General features: G+C 35.9%; 1 protein-coding gene across 3 annotated transcripts in view; it reads right to left on the bottom strand.

Annotated features, from left to right (window-relative positions):
- Window positions 1-12453, bottom strand: part of RAPH1 (Ras association (RalGDS/AF-6) and pleckstrin homology domains 1) — a gene marked incomplete at both ends in the record, with an annotated part of 51164 nt that extends 38711 nt beyond the window's left edge. For all 3 annotated transcript variants that reach the window (XM_084245490.1, XM_084245489.1, XM_084245491.1), the window contains 3 exons: window positions 8999-9507; window positions 10265-10370; window positions 12334-12453. In XM_084245490.1, the coding sequence (XP_084101616.1) occupies window positions 8999-9507; window positions 10265-10370; window positions 12334-12453 (735 nt within the window). The remainder of the gene's footprint in view (window positions 1-8998; window positions 9508-10264; window positions 10371-12333) is intronic.
- Window positions 12454-12960: the final 507 nt, after the last annotated feature.

Raw genomic sequence — 12960 nt, forward strand, 5'->3', positions numbered from 1 at the left:
ATTTAGTCATTCTGTCTCAGTTCCCTCAACTGGCACCTATTCTAGAAGGTGTTATACCAATTCAATGCTAAGACATAAAAATACTTAACACAGAATAAATACTCAATATAACAGGTGTTATTATTTTTTCATTTCTCTCCTCTTCTTTATTCCTTCCCTTTTGCTGACCTATAGCCAGCAAATGTTTTAAACCTATCTTTTATATTTTCTAGTCTGTATTAATTTTTGAAACAGATGAATATATTCTTGTTCCAAATAAAACAGCACTCCACAATGTGAAAAAAAAAACCCAACAAAAAACAGAACTTAAACCAAATAAAGATGCCTTAATTATTCAGGAGAAAAATTGTTGATTTCTAAGAAATACACAAGAACCAGAACATATATGCCACTGTTGACTGGATTAGTTTATTTGAGAAGTGTTTAAAGCTTCTCAACATACTAAATCTTTGCTCCTCTTTCACCCTTCTGCTATTATCATTCCTAGGCTAGTGAAATATGGAATTAACACCAAATAGGCACATGTCAATTAATTTCAGTGAGGTGTAGCAACTCAGTCATTAGTTTTAAGAGAACTGTAGCTACCTTAATAATTAAGAAATTAATAATCCCAATCTTTTAAATATGTAGGAGAGCTCCTTAAGTTTCCAAAAGTCCTATGCTCCTATCCAGTTAATACTTCAGAGTAAAAGATTGTTTGCTAAGATTAATTGGGAGTTCAATGCCACCATGATGGTAATATGAACATAAACTGCTGTCTTCATCCCAATACCTAAAAATTTCTGCATATACTAATTCTAATCCTTGAAATGGTTTTGGAAAGTGAAGTACAAGATTTGCAATAAAGCTATCTTGTATATCACAAGTTATAAAAGTTATAGTCACAAGTTATAAAAGTGGGTGTATTCATTAGAGTTCATTTAAAAAGAAAAACCTTCCACATATGAAGAAAACAATTATAACATTAAAAAGTTCTAGTAGTTCTGACACTGAGGAATTTTTCTCATCATGTTGTAATATAATCATCAAATATTCTTAAGATTCAGCAAAATCTTTTAAACCTTCTGACATAAACTACAGTAATAACTTTTAAACATTTTCATTCTTAAAATAATTTTCATTTTTAACATTCCAAATTTAGAAGAATCATTAGTGTAAAATGTACCAGTAAATAAACATAAAGGTATATGTTCAACATCAACTTTTTATAAATTCTATTTTACATAAATTTTATAACATGTAATTACCACTTAATTTTGTAAACTGAATAAAATTAGTGATGCCAGTAAATCAGCTGCAACATTTATTTCATAATGGTTAAGAAATAAAGAGCCCTTCTGAGATTTATTTCAGCTACAATGAATTCTAAGTCAACAAAATTAAGCAAATAAAGTTCAAATTAGAGAATGTCAAAAGACATTCATTAAAATATTGATTAAAATTATTTTAAGTCATTTTTATGCTTATCCATGGAAAATATGCTGAAACATTTCTAACACACGGGAACTATTTTTTTTTTTTAAAAATTAATTAGGAAGCAGATACTGTAGTTAGAGAATTTAAGTACAGATTTCTCATGTTTTTTGACCTATTTAATCTTGTCTTTCATAAATAAAACCCCAGTAAAGAGACAGTAGGAGACTTTAATCAGTTAACAGCATGAATGCCTGGAAACACAGTATTTTAACCTAAGTCAGGAAAGAGAAAGGCAGGGGAAAGACAAACTTCCTGATGGGAAAGAGTACTATGCCTATCTCTGTTGGCTTTCAGTGAACAAGAAGGCAGAAAGATGAGTCATGGTAATATATTTAGATGGGCACTTTGATATCCATGGTCCCAAAATGAGATAGTACCAGTAGCAAATAGATTTTTCTAACTGGTATCTGTCACCAAACTGCAGCAGAAAGCAACTACTCTGTCCTGGGTTTCTTTTAGAGTTAGGAATAATTACTTGCCCTAAAAAACCTAGTTGTTAAAAAAAGTTTATCAGAGTTTTTATATCTATTATTTCACTTGTGGTCCTCCACCCACCATCTTGAAAGCAAACAGCTGCTGATAATCTTAGAGTGCAGAGGTTTAGATAAAGATGGATTGAATACAAGCTTATGTATTTATTCATTCAAATATCTGAATCTTCCTTAGGAGCCAAATAATGTTCTAGGAGCTAAGTATACATCAAGAATCAAAGACATGTTTTAAAAAAATCCCTCTTCTCATGGAGCTTTTTATATTAAAGTGGGAGGAAACAGACAAGTAAAATATATAGCATGCTAAATGGTCACAAAATGGAGAAATATAAAGCAGGAAAAAAAGGAGAGCTGGGGGGGTCTCTACCGAGGAAGGGGGAATCCAGCCAAGGGAATAGTAAAAAGGCTCTGGAAGTGGTAGGTCTGACAGCTGAAAAGAACTACTGGAGGCTGCATGGAAGACATTAAAGGAGGGAGGATGGAGGGACTTGGGAATGGGATGCTGAGGCAGTGGGAAAGCGGAAAAGGTAAGGTCCTATGGGCCGTGTAAGGTTTTTGGTTTTAAAGCTGACATTTGGATCAAAGGAGATGACAAACTGCTCACTGATAGGATGGTCACACAGCACTTGAGCTCATACTTGCAACTTGAGCTAACTACAATAACAACAGAAAATGACTGAATTTATTACAATCATACAGTTAATTTTATGCAGTTATAATTTAATCCTGAATCTTTATATTTGCTTATATTTCTCTATTTCTCTCATCTGCAAATGGCTCCATATACAGTCTGTAAGTATGTAAATCTTGATAAATCCTGTAACAGATTTATGTGTATTTTTATGGTAGTAAATACTAAAATATTAAAAATTATTTACATGTATTTTATGTAGTCAGATTTCTAGGCTATCGTTTGTCAATGTTTTAAATGGTTGCAAATCTCCAAAAAGTTTTCCAATATATACTTTTAAGCTTCACTTACTAGTGGACATGTGCAGTTTGAACCTATATGGCCCAAGGGTCAACTGTAGTCTGAGTAAGATAAAAAGCATTTAGGTGTGAGAAGAGGGGCAAACCTGATTTATCTTTTAACAGGACCACTCTGGCCACCTTCGATGACAGACTCTAAAGGGGAAGGTGAACACAGGAAGACCAATCAGGAGGTCATAAAAAATTTATTAACAGATCATGATGTTGGCTTGGTACAGGGAAAGGTGCTGAGAAGGGATGACGTTGGGGATATATTCTGAAGGTATAGTTAACAGAAAGTGTTGCTGGACTAGAAGTGGATGGAAAGAATGAGAAGTAAATAGAGATTCCAAGGATTTTGTTTGACAGATTAGAAGGCAAGAATAGCCATTAACTGAAATAGAAAAGACTGTGGGAGAAGCATGGGAGAAAAGATCAAAGCTTCAATTTTAAACCACGAACATTTATGCTACCTATTAGAGACCCAAGTAGATACACTGGAGATAAGATATAGAGCCTGAAGTTCACGCGAAAGACTCTGATTGAAGACATCTATCTCCACCTATTATTGTGACTCTAAGATGATTTAATGCAGGTACTTTCTTTATCCGAAACTGTCAAGAGAATGCTTAACACAACATAGTATAACTGCCACCTCACTGACAATAACTGATAGATACCATCTGAGGTTTAGAACAGTTATTCAAATTTGGCACCATTTGGGGTCAGAAAATCTATCGCTGTGGGGGTGGTCATGTGTGTTATAGGATATTTATCAGCATCCTTGGCCTCTCAACCCACCAGATGTCAGTAGCACCCTTCCATCACTGACAATGTCTCCAGACACTGCTGAACGACACCTGGATGACAAAGAGCTGAGAACCATTGTTTTAGAGGGTTTAAAATGTTTTTTTTTTTCTTTTACAATGATGTCTTATTTGGTTTCCCTATATTCCTACTATAAGTGAAACCACCCGATATTTTTCTTTTTCCTTCTGGCTTATTTCACTGAGCATAATTCCTTCTAGCTCCATTCACATTGCAGCAAATGGCATGAGTTTATCTTTTTTGATTGGTGAATAATATTCCATTGGTGAATAATATTCCATTGGTGAATAATATTCCATTGGTGAATAATATTCCATAATATTCCATAATATTCTTGATCCAGTCATCTATTTTTGGGCATTTGGGTTGTTTCCAGGTTTCACCTATTGTAAACAGTGCTGCAATAAACATAAGTGTACAGGTGTTCTTTTGAATCAGTGTAAAAAAAATAACAGTAAAAAACCCACCAAAGCAAAAACAGACAATTATAAACCAGAGACATACTGCAGGGGAGGAGGGAGAGGGATCAGAGGGCGGGAGGGAGGAGCACAGGGGACTGAGGTGAGGGTGCACGGGTGCATTGGTGAAGGAAACTCTATGGAGACTACACCTGAGGGGTGGGGGGAAGCAAATATTGTTTAAAATGAAAAATGATGTAAAAAAATAAAAAATTTTTAAAAAAGGGATTAAAATGTGCTAGCATTTAATTACATGTATTTTATGTAGTCAGATTTCTAGGCTATCGTTTGTCAATGTTTTAAATGGTTGCAAATCTCCAAAAAGATAAATGGGTAAATGGGGGGGCAGTGTATTAAAACTTAAAATTTGGGGCTTGTTAATACCAATGGGATCACACTGAGTGCCAGGAGTTCAGATAGAAAGGTAGTCTGAGAATTGTACGCGGGGGCACACCAAGATCAGGAGACTGGACATGAGAAGGAGACTGTGAAGGATTAGCCAAGGAGGCAGCTCCAGTCCCCCACTCCCAAATCCTTCTAATGCTAAGATAATGAGTTTGTTTAAAACAAACTCACAAGATATGACAAAAATTTGGAAGTAGAAGGCAAAAAGCTGAGTGATAACCAACTCAGAAGCCTGAGACGAGCTGAATGCTAGATAGTCCATCAGTACAAATGCACCCCAATTTATGTGGTGTGAAGTCAAAACCTGCAAAAACAGCAGCAGATATAAAGATGAGACTAAGTGCAGGAGAACTGGCTGAAGGCATATTTAAGAAAAGCAGTTAGTTCCTAGATTCCCTCCTTTAGTGGCCTAGCAGCAGTAGCTCAGGTTCAGACTAATAGCCAACTCATGGGACCCAAAAGACCATATAATTTGGCACCAGTTCATTTAGCTCTATAAAAACACACACACTGTGTGCTAGCCTGAGACATGCTATCTTCAGAAGGAGTCTAGAAAGCCACCAAGGCTCTTCTATAGACCTGTTATTGTAAGGAAGAGACTATGGGGATAAGTACAGAAATTACCCTGTCCAGGGAAACTTCAAATTCCACAGGAACCAACAGTACATTGCAACAGCAAAGGGTAGTTCCAGGGTCCCTCAAGGAAGTTCATGCTCACTTATAAGAGTTACACACTGCACACCAGGGAGTGCAGCTCTCTCTCTCTTCACAAGTGTCTATAATTTGCTTGGCCTACCTGCATTTCACCAATAAGAGGTCAACTTTCAATCAACAGTATTAGCTGGAATTTTTCTACACTGATTCTTAGTCGAGTAAGTGTCTAATACATGAATACCAGGAGAAGGAAAATCCATGGTCATTTTCCATGGTGGGGGGGTGCTCAGACTGGCCATTAACCCTTCCTACTTAAAGCAGTAAATTTTCAGATAGGCACAACTTTATCCCATAGGAAATATGTAGCAATGTCTGGAGACATTTCCAGTTGTCACAAGTAGAAGGGGTATATGCTACTGGCACAGTGAGGAGAGACCAGTGATGCTGCTCAATACCCTACAATGTAAAGCACAGCTCCCCACAACAGAGACTATCTAGCCCAAAAAGTCAGCAATGCTGATGGCTCAGAAGCCCTTACCAAAAGGCCTAGATGGAACACTGAGAACCACCACACATCCTAACACTACTTTCCCAAATGGGCTGCTAAAGCCCTATCAGCCAGCCATTTGCCCTCCAAGCAGGGGATTGGAAGAATCTTATCTGGAGAAGCTTATCCACCAAGAGAAAATTACTACAAAAATAACAGACTATTGAGAGGAAATTAATTAACCACTAATTTTGTCTGAACCAAGTAAGAGATTTAACCAATGGGGAGTGAGGGGGGTTGGGGTAGTGGTGTTTGAGTTGAAACAGTAATAAACATACCAAAAAAAAAAACCCCAACAACAAACTCAAAACATGTCCTAGAAAGGCAATATAATAAAAGCATATAACATTCAGCAGTAAACTCTGTATAAAACTTGTAATATTAAAACTCAAAAGCAAACTAACCAAAATATATTAGGAGCATGAGGGAACAAGAGGGGAGATGTGTGGGCTTTGCTCAAGAACACTACATCCTAGTCTTTCAGTGTGAGGAGTCACTAAACAATACACACAACTGAAAACGTAAAATAGCCACGGAAGTATAGATTTAACAATATGGAGGTAAGTACTCTAAGAATCAGCTAGAAGAGCAGAAGTTGCTAATCTCTGGGAGCAAAAAATTGTTACATATGTACAGGCATGTGCAGCAGAGCTTTTATAACAAGTCTCATTGAGTTCCTTTATTATTTAAGTTCCATAAATACATAACAAATTATTTTTGTTTTTGTGTTGAAATAAGGACAATTTGGGGCCTCCCTTGGTGGTGCAGTGGTTGAGCGCTGGGCTGCGATCCCCGGCCGCTGGCGAGGGTCCCACATGGCGCGCAGACCTCTCCTGCCGCCCGCTGCTCCCCTCAGCAGTGTTTTTCGTCAAGTCTGTCTGTTCTATTCCCCGCTCTGGCTCTGGTGAAGTCTCTCACCCTCCTGTGCTTCTGACTGTACCCAGTGTTTGTATAAATAAATAAATAAATAAATAAATAAATAAATAAATAAATAAATAAATAAATAAATAAATCTTAAAAAAAAAAAAAAGAAGAAATAAGGACAATTTGATACATGGATTTGGGATCAAATAAACACCTCCATTTTCCTGATTGGAATAAGAGCAGACTAGATTCAGAAAATTAAAGGAATTCCAAGATCTTTTAAATACTTTTCTATCCATCTTACTAGGTAAAAGAACAGACTGAATATATAAGACTAACTCCTTTTCCTGCTTTATTCTTGATTTACGCACCAAACCTGCCACTTAAGTCTTATGTTAAACATTACATACTTGAATACTGGTATCTTAGCCCATGAAAGCCACTTGATTTCATCTGAAGTATTTGCTGGGAGAGGAGGATTTTTCATTTTTTATTTCATTTGATGTTCTATTTGTTGATACTTTATAATGAGTTTACTTTATATTTGGAAATGTGTGCACATGTACACACACACACACTTTCTCTCTCTCTAACTGATTAGTTCATAGCCTCCCACTCATGCATCTTGACCCATCTCAAAATAGTCTGACTGAAAATAACTGTCAACATACAAAATACAATATAACCAAGAAAGCACACCCCTAGTAAAATACTGTTCATGTTCCATCAGGTAAATCTTAAAGACATAAATGATGCAAACTAAGCAGCTGGTACTGAATATAAGCACTAGGTATCATAAAGTGGAAACCCGTTTTCAAGTTCTCTATAGAATATATACCACTTAGATTGTTTCCTTTTAAGTAAGTGAAAGTTTATTCTTTAGATTGAAACAATGTGCTAACTAACCTTCTTTACAAGTAATAAAATTCATGTTTATCTCCAAAACATCAGGATTCATGTTTCTTTTTTGTTCTATAGTACTTGGGGACAAAGTTAGGTACATTGGTAGGTACCAAGGTATTGATGGATTTAATCTATTAAATTGATGGAGGGGGGCCGCTCCGGTGGTGCAGCAGTTGAGCACTGGGTTGGGAAGCTGCCCAAAGCCTCTGCAGCACTTGTTCGATCCCCGGCCACCGGGTGAGGGTCCCACATGGTGCGCAGACCTCTCCTGCCACCTGCTGCTCCCCTCAGCAGTGTATTTCGTCAGTCTGCCTGTTCTGTTCCCCGCTCTGACTCTGGTGAAATCTCTCACTCTCCTGTGCTTCTGACTGTACCCAGTGATTGTATAAATAAATCTTTAAAAAAAAATAATAAATCGATGGAGGGGCTAATAATGTTAATAGGTGTAAATTTTAAATTTCTCTGTAAACAGCATTTTTTAAGATCTCACTTTAGCATTGATTATTCATAAGTAGATTAAGTTACCCTGCCTCAGAAACCATTGTGAACACAAATTGACAGGAAAGCTGGCTTTAATTGCCCCACCCCCATTGATTTTCTTCTTTTTTGCTGATATTCTGTAACAAATTTGTCATCTTCCTGATGAAAAAAATAAACAAAATCCAAGAATTCATCTTCACCAAACTCAGTTTTTGCTAAACTTACTTTATCACAAATCTATTCCCTACACCCACCCCACTTACATTCAGAAAACATCATCTTTTAAAAATCTGTTCATGTTTGTTATATCACTTCTGATTCTCTGAACCAACTTAAGTGAACTTAGACCATGTACTATTTGGCTCCATTTACTTTACTTGGTATTCACAGAAGATGAATTAACTCATTTAAGATCATGAGTAGCAAGTGGCAAGGAAAAAGGACTAGGAACCAAGTTTTTTGATTCTAAGCCCAGAGGGTTTTTTCCACTACACCACACTGAAACTCTTTGATGATAAAATTAAGTAATGCCTGAAAATAGGATCTTGAGGATTACAATGGGGATGAGTATTATTATTTTATAATAAATATACATTAAAAAACAATTATCAGCTGAATAGCTATAATAGTTTTATAAATTATCAAACATATTTCAAGTTTTTTCATCATGTAAAACAACTGATATCAATAGACTTCAGATAGTCACAAGAATAAAAATGAAGACACTAAATCTCTTAATCATCTTAGGGAATCGCCATATCTGGCTATATAGTCCTGCTGTGGTCTTATCTAAAAAACTTAACTCAGAGGTATCCTTAACAAACTTTAAATGTAGAAGAAATAGTTAATTAAAACTACATTTAAAAATCATTTCATCCATATTTGAAAAATAATATACCAGGAAAACAAGGCCATCTATTTACCTCAGTAATTGGCTGCCCCTGATGTGTCAAATCCAGTTCTTGAGGGCGAGTTACTTTATCAATATCCAGAGAGTCCATGCTGGAGGCTGCGGAAGTTATGCTGGAACGAGAGGAGTTACTAATAGAGCGAACTTCAGCATCACTCACTGTGCCCGCGGATGCCGTTCTTCTGTGCTGATTGGTTACTAAGGGCTTAGCAGTGTCTTCCAGGACAGATTGCTGAGCAGCCTCATCCATGCTCAAGGAGGCCTGTTCTAACTGTGCAGTGATGTCATCTAGGGAGTAGTTGGCATGTGAAGGCTTAGTTATCCTATTGGATGCAGACGACGATCCTTTCAAGGTCCCATGTTTTGATGGGTGTCGGCCAGAGGGTAATTTCTGTGTGGTTTTTGTTTCTGTGATTTGACGCTTACTATTTCCTGCACCAATACTGCTGAGTTCCTGTTCTATTGAGCAAAGATCGGCCATCAGAGCATCCAGATCCACAGTTTCTCCCTGATTCAGAGCTTCTGCAATGAACAATATACACGATGTTTTCAAAAAACACTGAATTAGGGTTCATGCATTCTAATATTAATCAGTTAATGGCACAAGGGAAGAAACAAAAATGCTATACCACTGTAGCTAAAGCCTTGCAAAGAAAATATTAACAATTTTTGTTTGTTTTAAATTCTAAGAGAAATTTTAAAAAGCAAACAGTCCATCTTTTTAAGATTTGTAGTTGTAGGAAAATAAAATGAGTTGAAAGATAAAAATAATGCAAAAAGTTTATACTGTTCCATGGTTTTAAGCACATCCCCTATGGAACTTTTTTTTTAAACCAGGGATCTAGATTGTTAACATAACCAGTGCCCTGGATGTTAATGCCGAAAAGACACAAAATAGGAAAAGACCTAAAAAAATTATAGAATGGAATGTCAATTGTACACACTATCAAGATGAAAGTACCTTAAATAAATGCCAGATGGGTTGATTTTAAAATTACAGCATTCTGTAATTTCATTGGACCTTCATCAAATGAAAACACAACAATGTGACTGTTTATTGTAGGATACACCTGAATATGTACTTTGTCAATAACTCAACTAGCAAAGTATTTGTTTCATTTTACATCTTCTTAATAATTTGAAATAGTAATAAAATGCACAAAACTCAATCAAGTTACACACATAGTTTTTATACTGAGTTATTTGGAATAGTCCCGATTGCTTCCAAATTATGTAACTTAGCATACGCATTTATATTTTACTTCCAATTACAACTTACCATTCAAGTTGTATATGGAGAAGCGATAAGAAAAATTGGCCATGTTTGTTTCCTGGCGGAGAGGAGATCTTTTTACTGGTTCTGTGGGTTTGTCAGAATCCAAACTCTTTTAAAAAGAAAGTTTAGTAAGTAACATAAAATTCAAGTTTCAGTTGTATAAAAAATGAGTAAAGTTTTGTTTTAATGTTAGGTGAACTGTCATATAATACAGTAATTTATAAAACCAAAGTTCTTCTAAGCAACAGCCTAAGGTAAAGTATAAGTGGTTTGCCAGCTTTGCTATATATCAGTTCTTTCCATTTTTAGATAGATGCTTAATTAGGGTCCCTGAAAATGTAATAATTTGGAGTAAATATTTTTCCAAATACATCAAGCATAGTAACTGACTTCATTTTACATACATATACTCATTATATAGTAGGGGTCTCCCTAGTGGCGTAGAGATCAGAGCTATCACCGCTATGGCCTGAGTTCCATCCCTGGCCAGGGAGCTAACCCACATATGGTGCAGCAGACCTCTCCTCTCTCACCTGGTGCTCCCCTCAGCAATGTATTTCAGTAGATCTGCCTGTTCTGTTCCCTGCTCTGTCTCTGGTGAATCCTCGCACCACCACTACCCCCCGCCCCGACACCTATGGTTTACACCCCAGTTCTTCTATTCATAAATAAATCTTTAAAAAATAAAATAAAATAAGCTAGGCACGATAACGTAAGAAACAGAAAGCAATCATGTGTGCAGAGAACTGTTACTCCTTTCTCAGATTTGTTTTTGCTCCATCATAGCATCCTTCTTGGCATAAAATATCCTGAAGATAAGGGACAGTTCTGGCCTCAAAATCAGGGAGGCCCAAGACCTTAACAGAGAGTAGTTACAACATCAAACAATCTGGAATCTTTTTTCTTTTCAGTCTCTATTAAGATGAGGGTATCTATAAACTTGATATACTGTCTACACTTGCCTAGAATTATACTGCACTTCTGAAGCCTCCTTAAATGACATTTTTGCCCCTCTCTATAATAAGGAAAATAAGACTCTTACAACAAAACAATTCAAGTAAAGGGTCAGTAGTTAGGTAGTATCTGTTTAAATAAATTTGCAAATAGCAGGGTTAGTCTGGTAAACTTTAATTTCAACTTATAATTATCAAATTCATTTCAAGTAAAAACAATACTGGATAGCCTATTTATAGAATTATGGAATTATCCTAGAGTGCTCTCTGCCTTTATTCGTCTGAAGATAAAATGAATCGACTCAGATAGTATCCATCCAGTTTTTAAAGTTATCATATGAAGTAGATTCAAACTAGTGTATTTTAAGTTTCCACCTCACCTACTTTTCTAACAGTTAAGAAATCTCATACTTTATATAATAAAATACACATACATATTATATAAAGTATTTATTGGGATAGTAATAACATGTCCCTGTATTCTAAAAAGTATCCTGGTTTAGCAGATAAGGTCATTCTTTTTTAAAACCCAAACTTCAACAAAATATAATGAAAAAGGTTCATCACTTTTTAAAATGCAGTGTGGAATGAAATTCTGTCCGTATTCTGGAATCATATGCCAATATCTGTGTGTTGTTAAATGTATTTATATTTACTAAGTCGTGGAATAGGATTTGCTAAAATTTAAAGTTTTAAATTTAAAGTTTTAAATTTGTCCTTAAAAATTTTTAGCCAGCAATCTCAACTTATAAAGCAGACTTTCAGTAATCCTAGATGAATACAATCTCTGTCTCAAACTTTTTTTTTAAACTCCTTAAAATAGGGCTTCCCCTGGTGGTGCAGCGGTTGAGCGCTGGGCTGCCCGCAGCCTCTGCAGCGCCGATTCGCTCCCTGGCCACCGGCGAGGGTCCCACACCAAAAATAAATAAATAAACTCCTTAAAATAACCACAAAAGATAATAGCTTGTGTTCTAGTAATTCACCTACTTGCTAATGTTTTTCCTTGTTAGCAGTACTAGAAATTGTAACCTATATCCATATCCTCATGTCCATACAGTAAACATTTAGCACAGTTATGATTTCAAATCTTCATCTAGTTTTTCAAGCACTACTTCTAACCTGAGTGAGTTTGTCTAGCTCCCCCAACCAGGCTCCAAACATTTTGTCCAGGTCCTGATCTTCCTTGTCACTGTCTTCTTCAGCACCATGGTCAATTTCTTCATCTGATAGCTGCTCCATCTGAAACACAGACAGTTGAGTAGAATCAGTAATTAAAAAATTGAAATATACATTCTGATATATATTTGCAACTGTTTGGAGTCAAATCTTCAAAACTAGAGATTATATTATAAAAGGAAATTAGGCATCATTAATGGAGACAGGAATGACAAGTGAATAGAAATGAGCAAAGTCTTAAATGTTTAAGAAACTGAAAAAATAACTATCAGATTACAACCAAAATCACAAGTAACAATGATTTTTAAAATTCACTTTTAATCAGCAGAGAACATAAAAGCAACATAATTCTCTCCACTAATAAATATTGTAACACTGCAAACACCACAAGAAACACTTTCAGTAGACTAGTGCAGCAAGTTTTATTTTACCTATTCTGTAAAAATCTGCAAACAAGTATGTCTCTTGCAAAACCTTGGTTCAACAACCATTTCAGAGAAAACACAAAGCAAAGTTTTGACCTAACTTAGTTGTTGAGGTAATTCCTCCTATCCTACTCTCACCTTCTAC

This window comes from Talpa europaea (genome assembly GCF_964194135.1).
Source record: "Talpa europaea genome assembly, chromosome: 1".
NCBI lineage: Eukaryota > Metazoa > Chordata > Mammalia > Eulipotyphla > Talpidae > Talpa > Talpa europaea.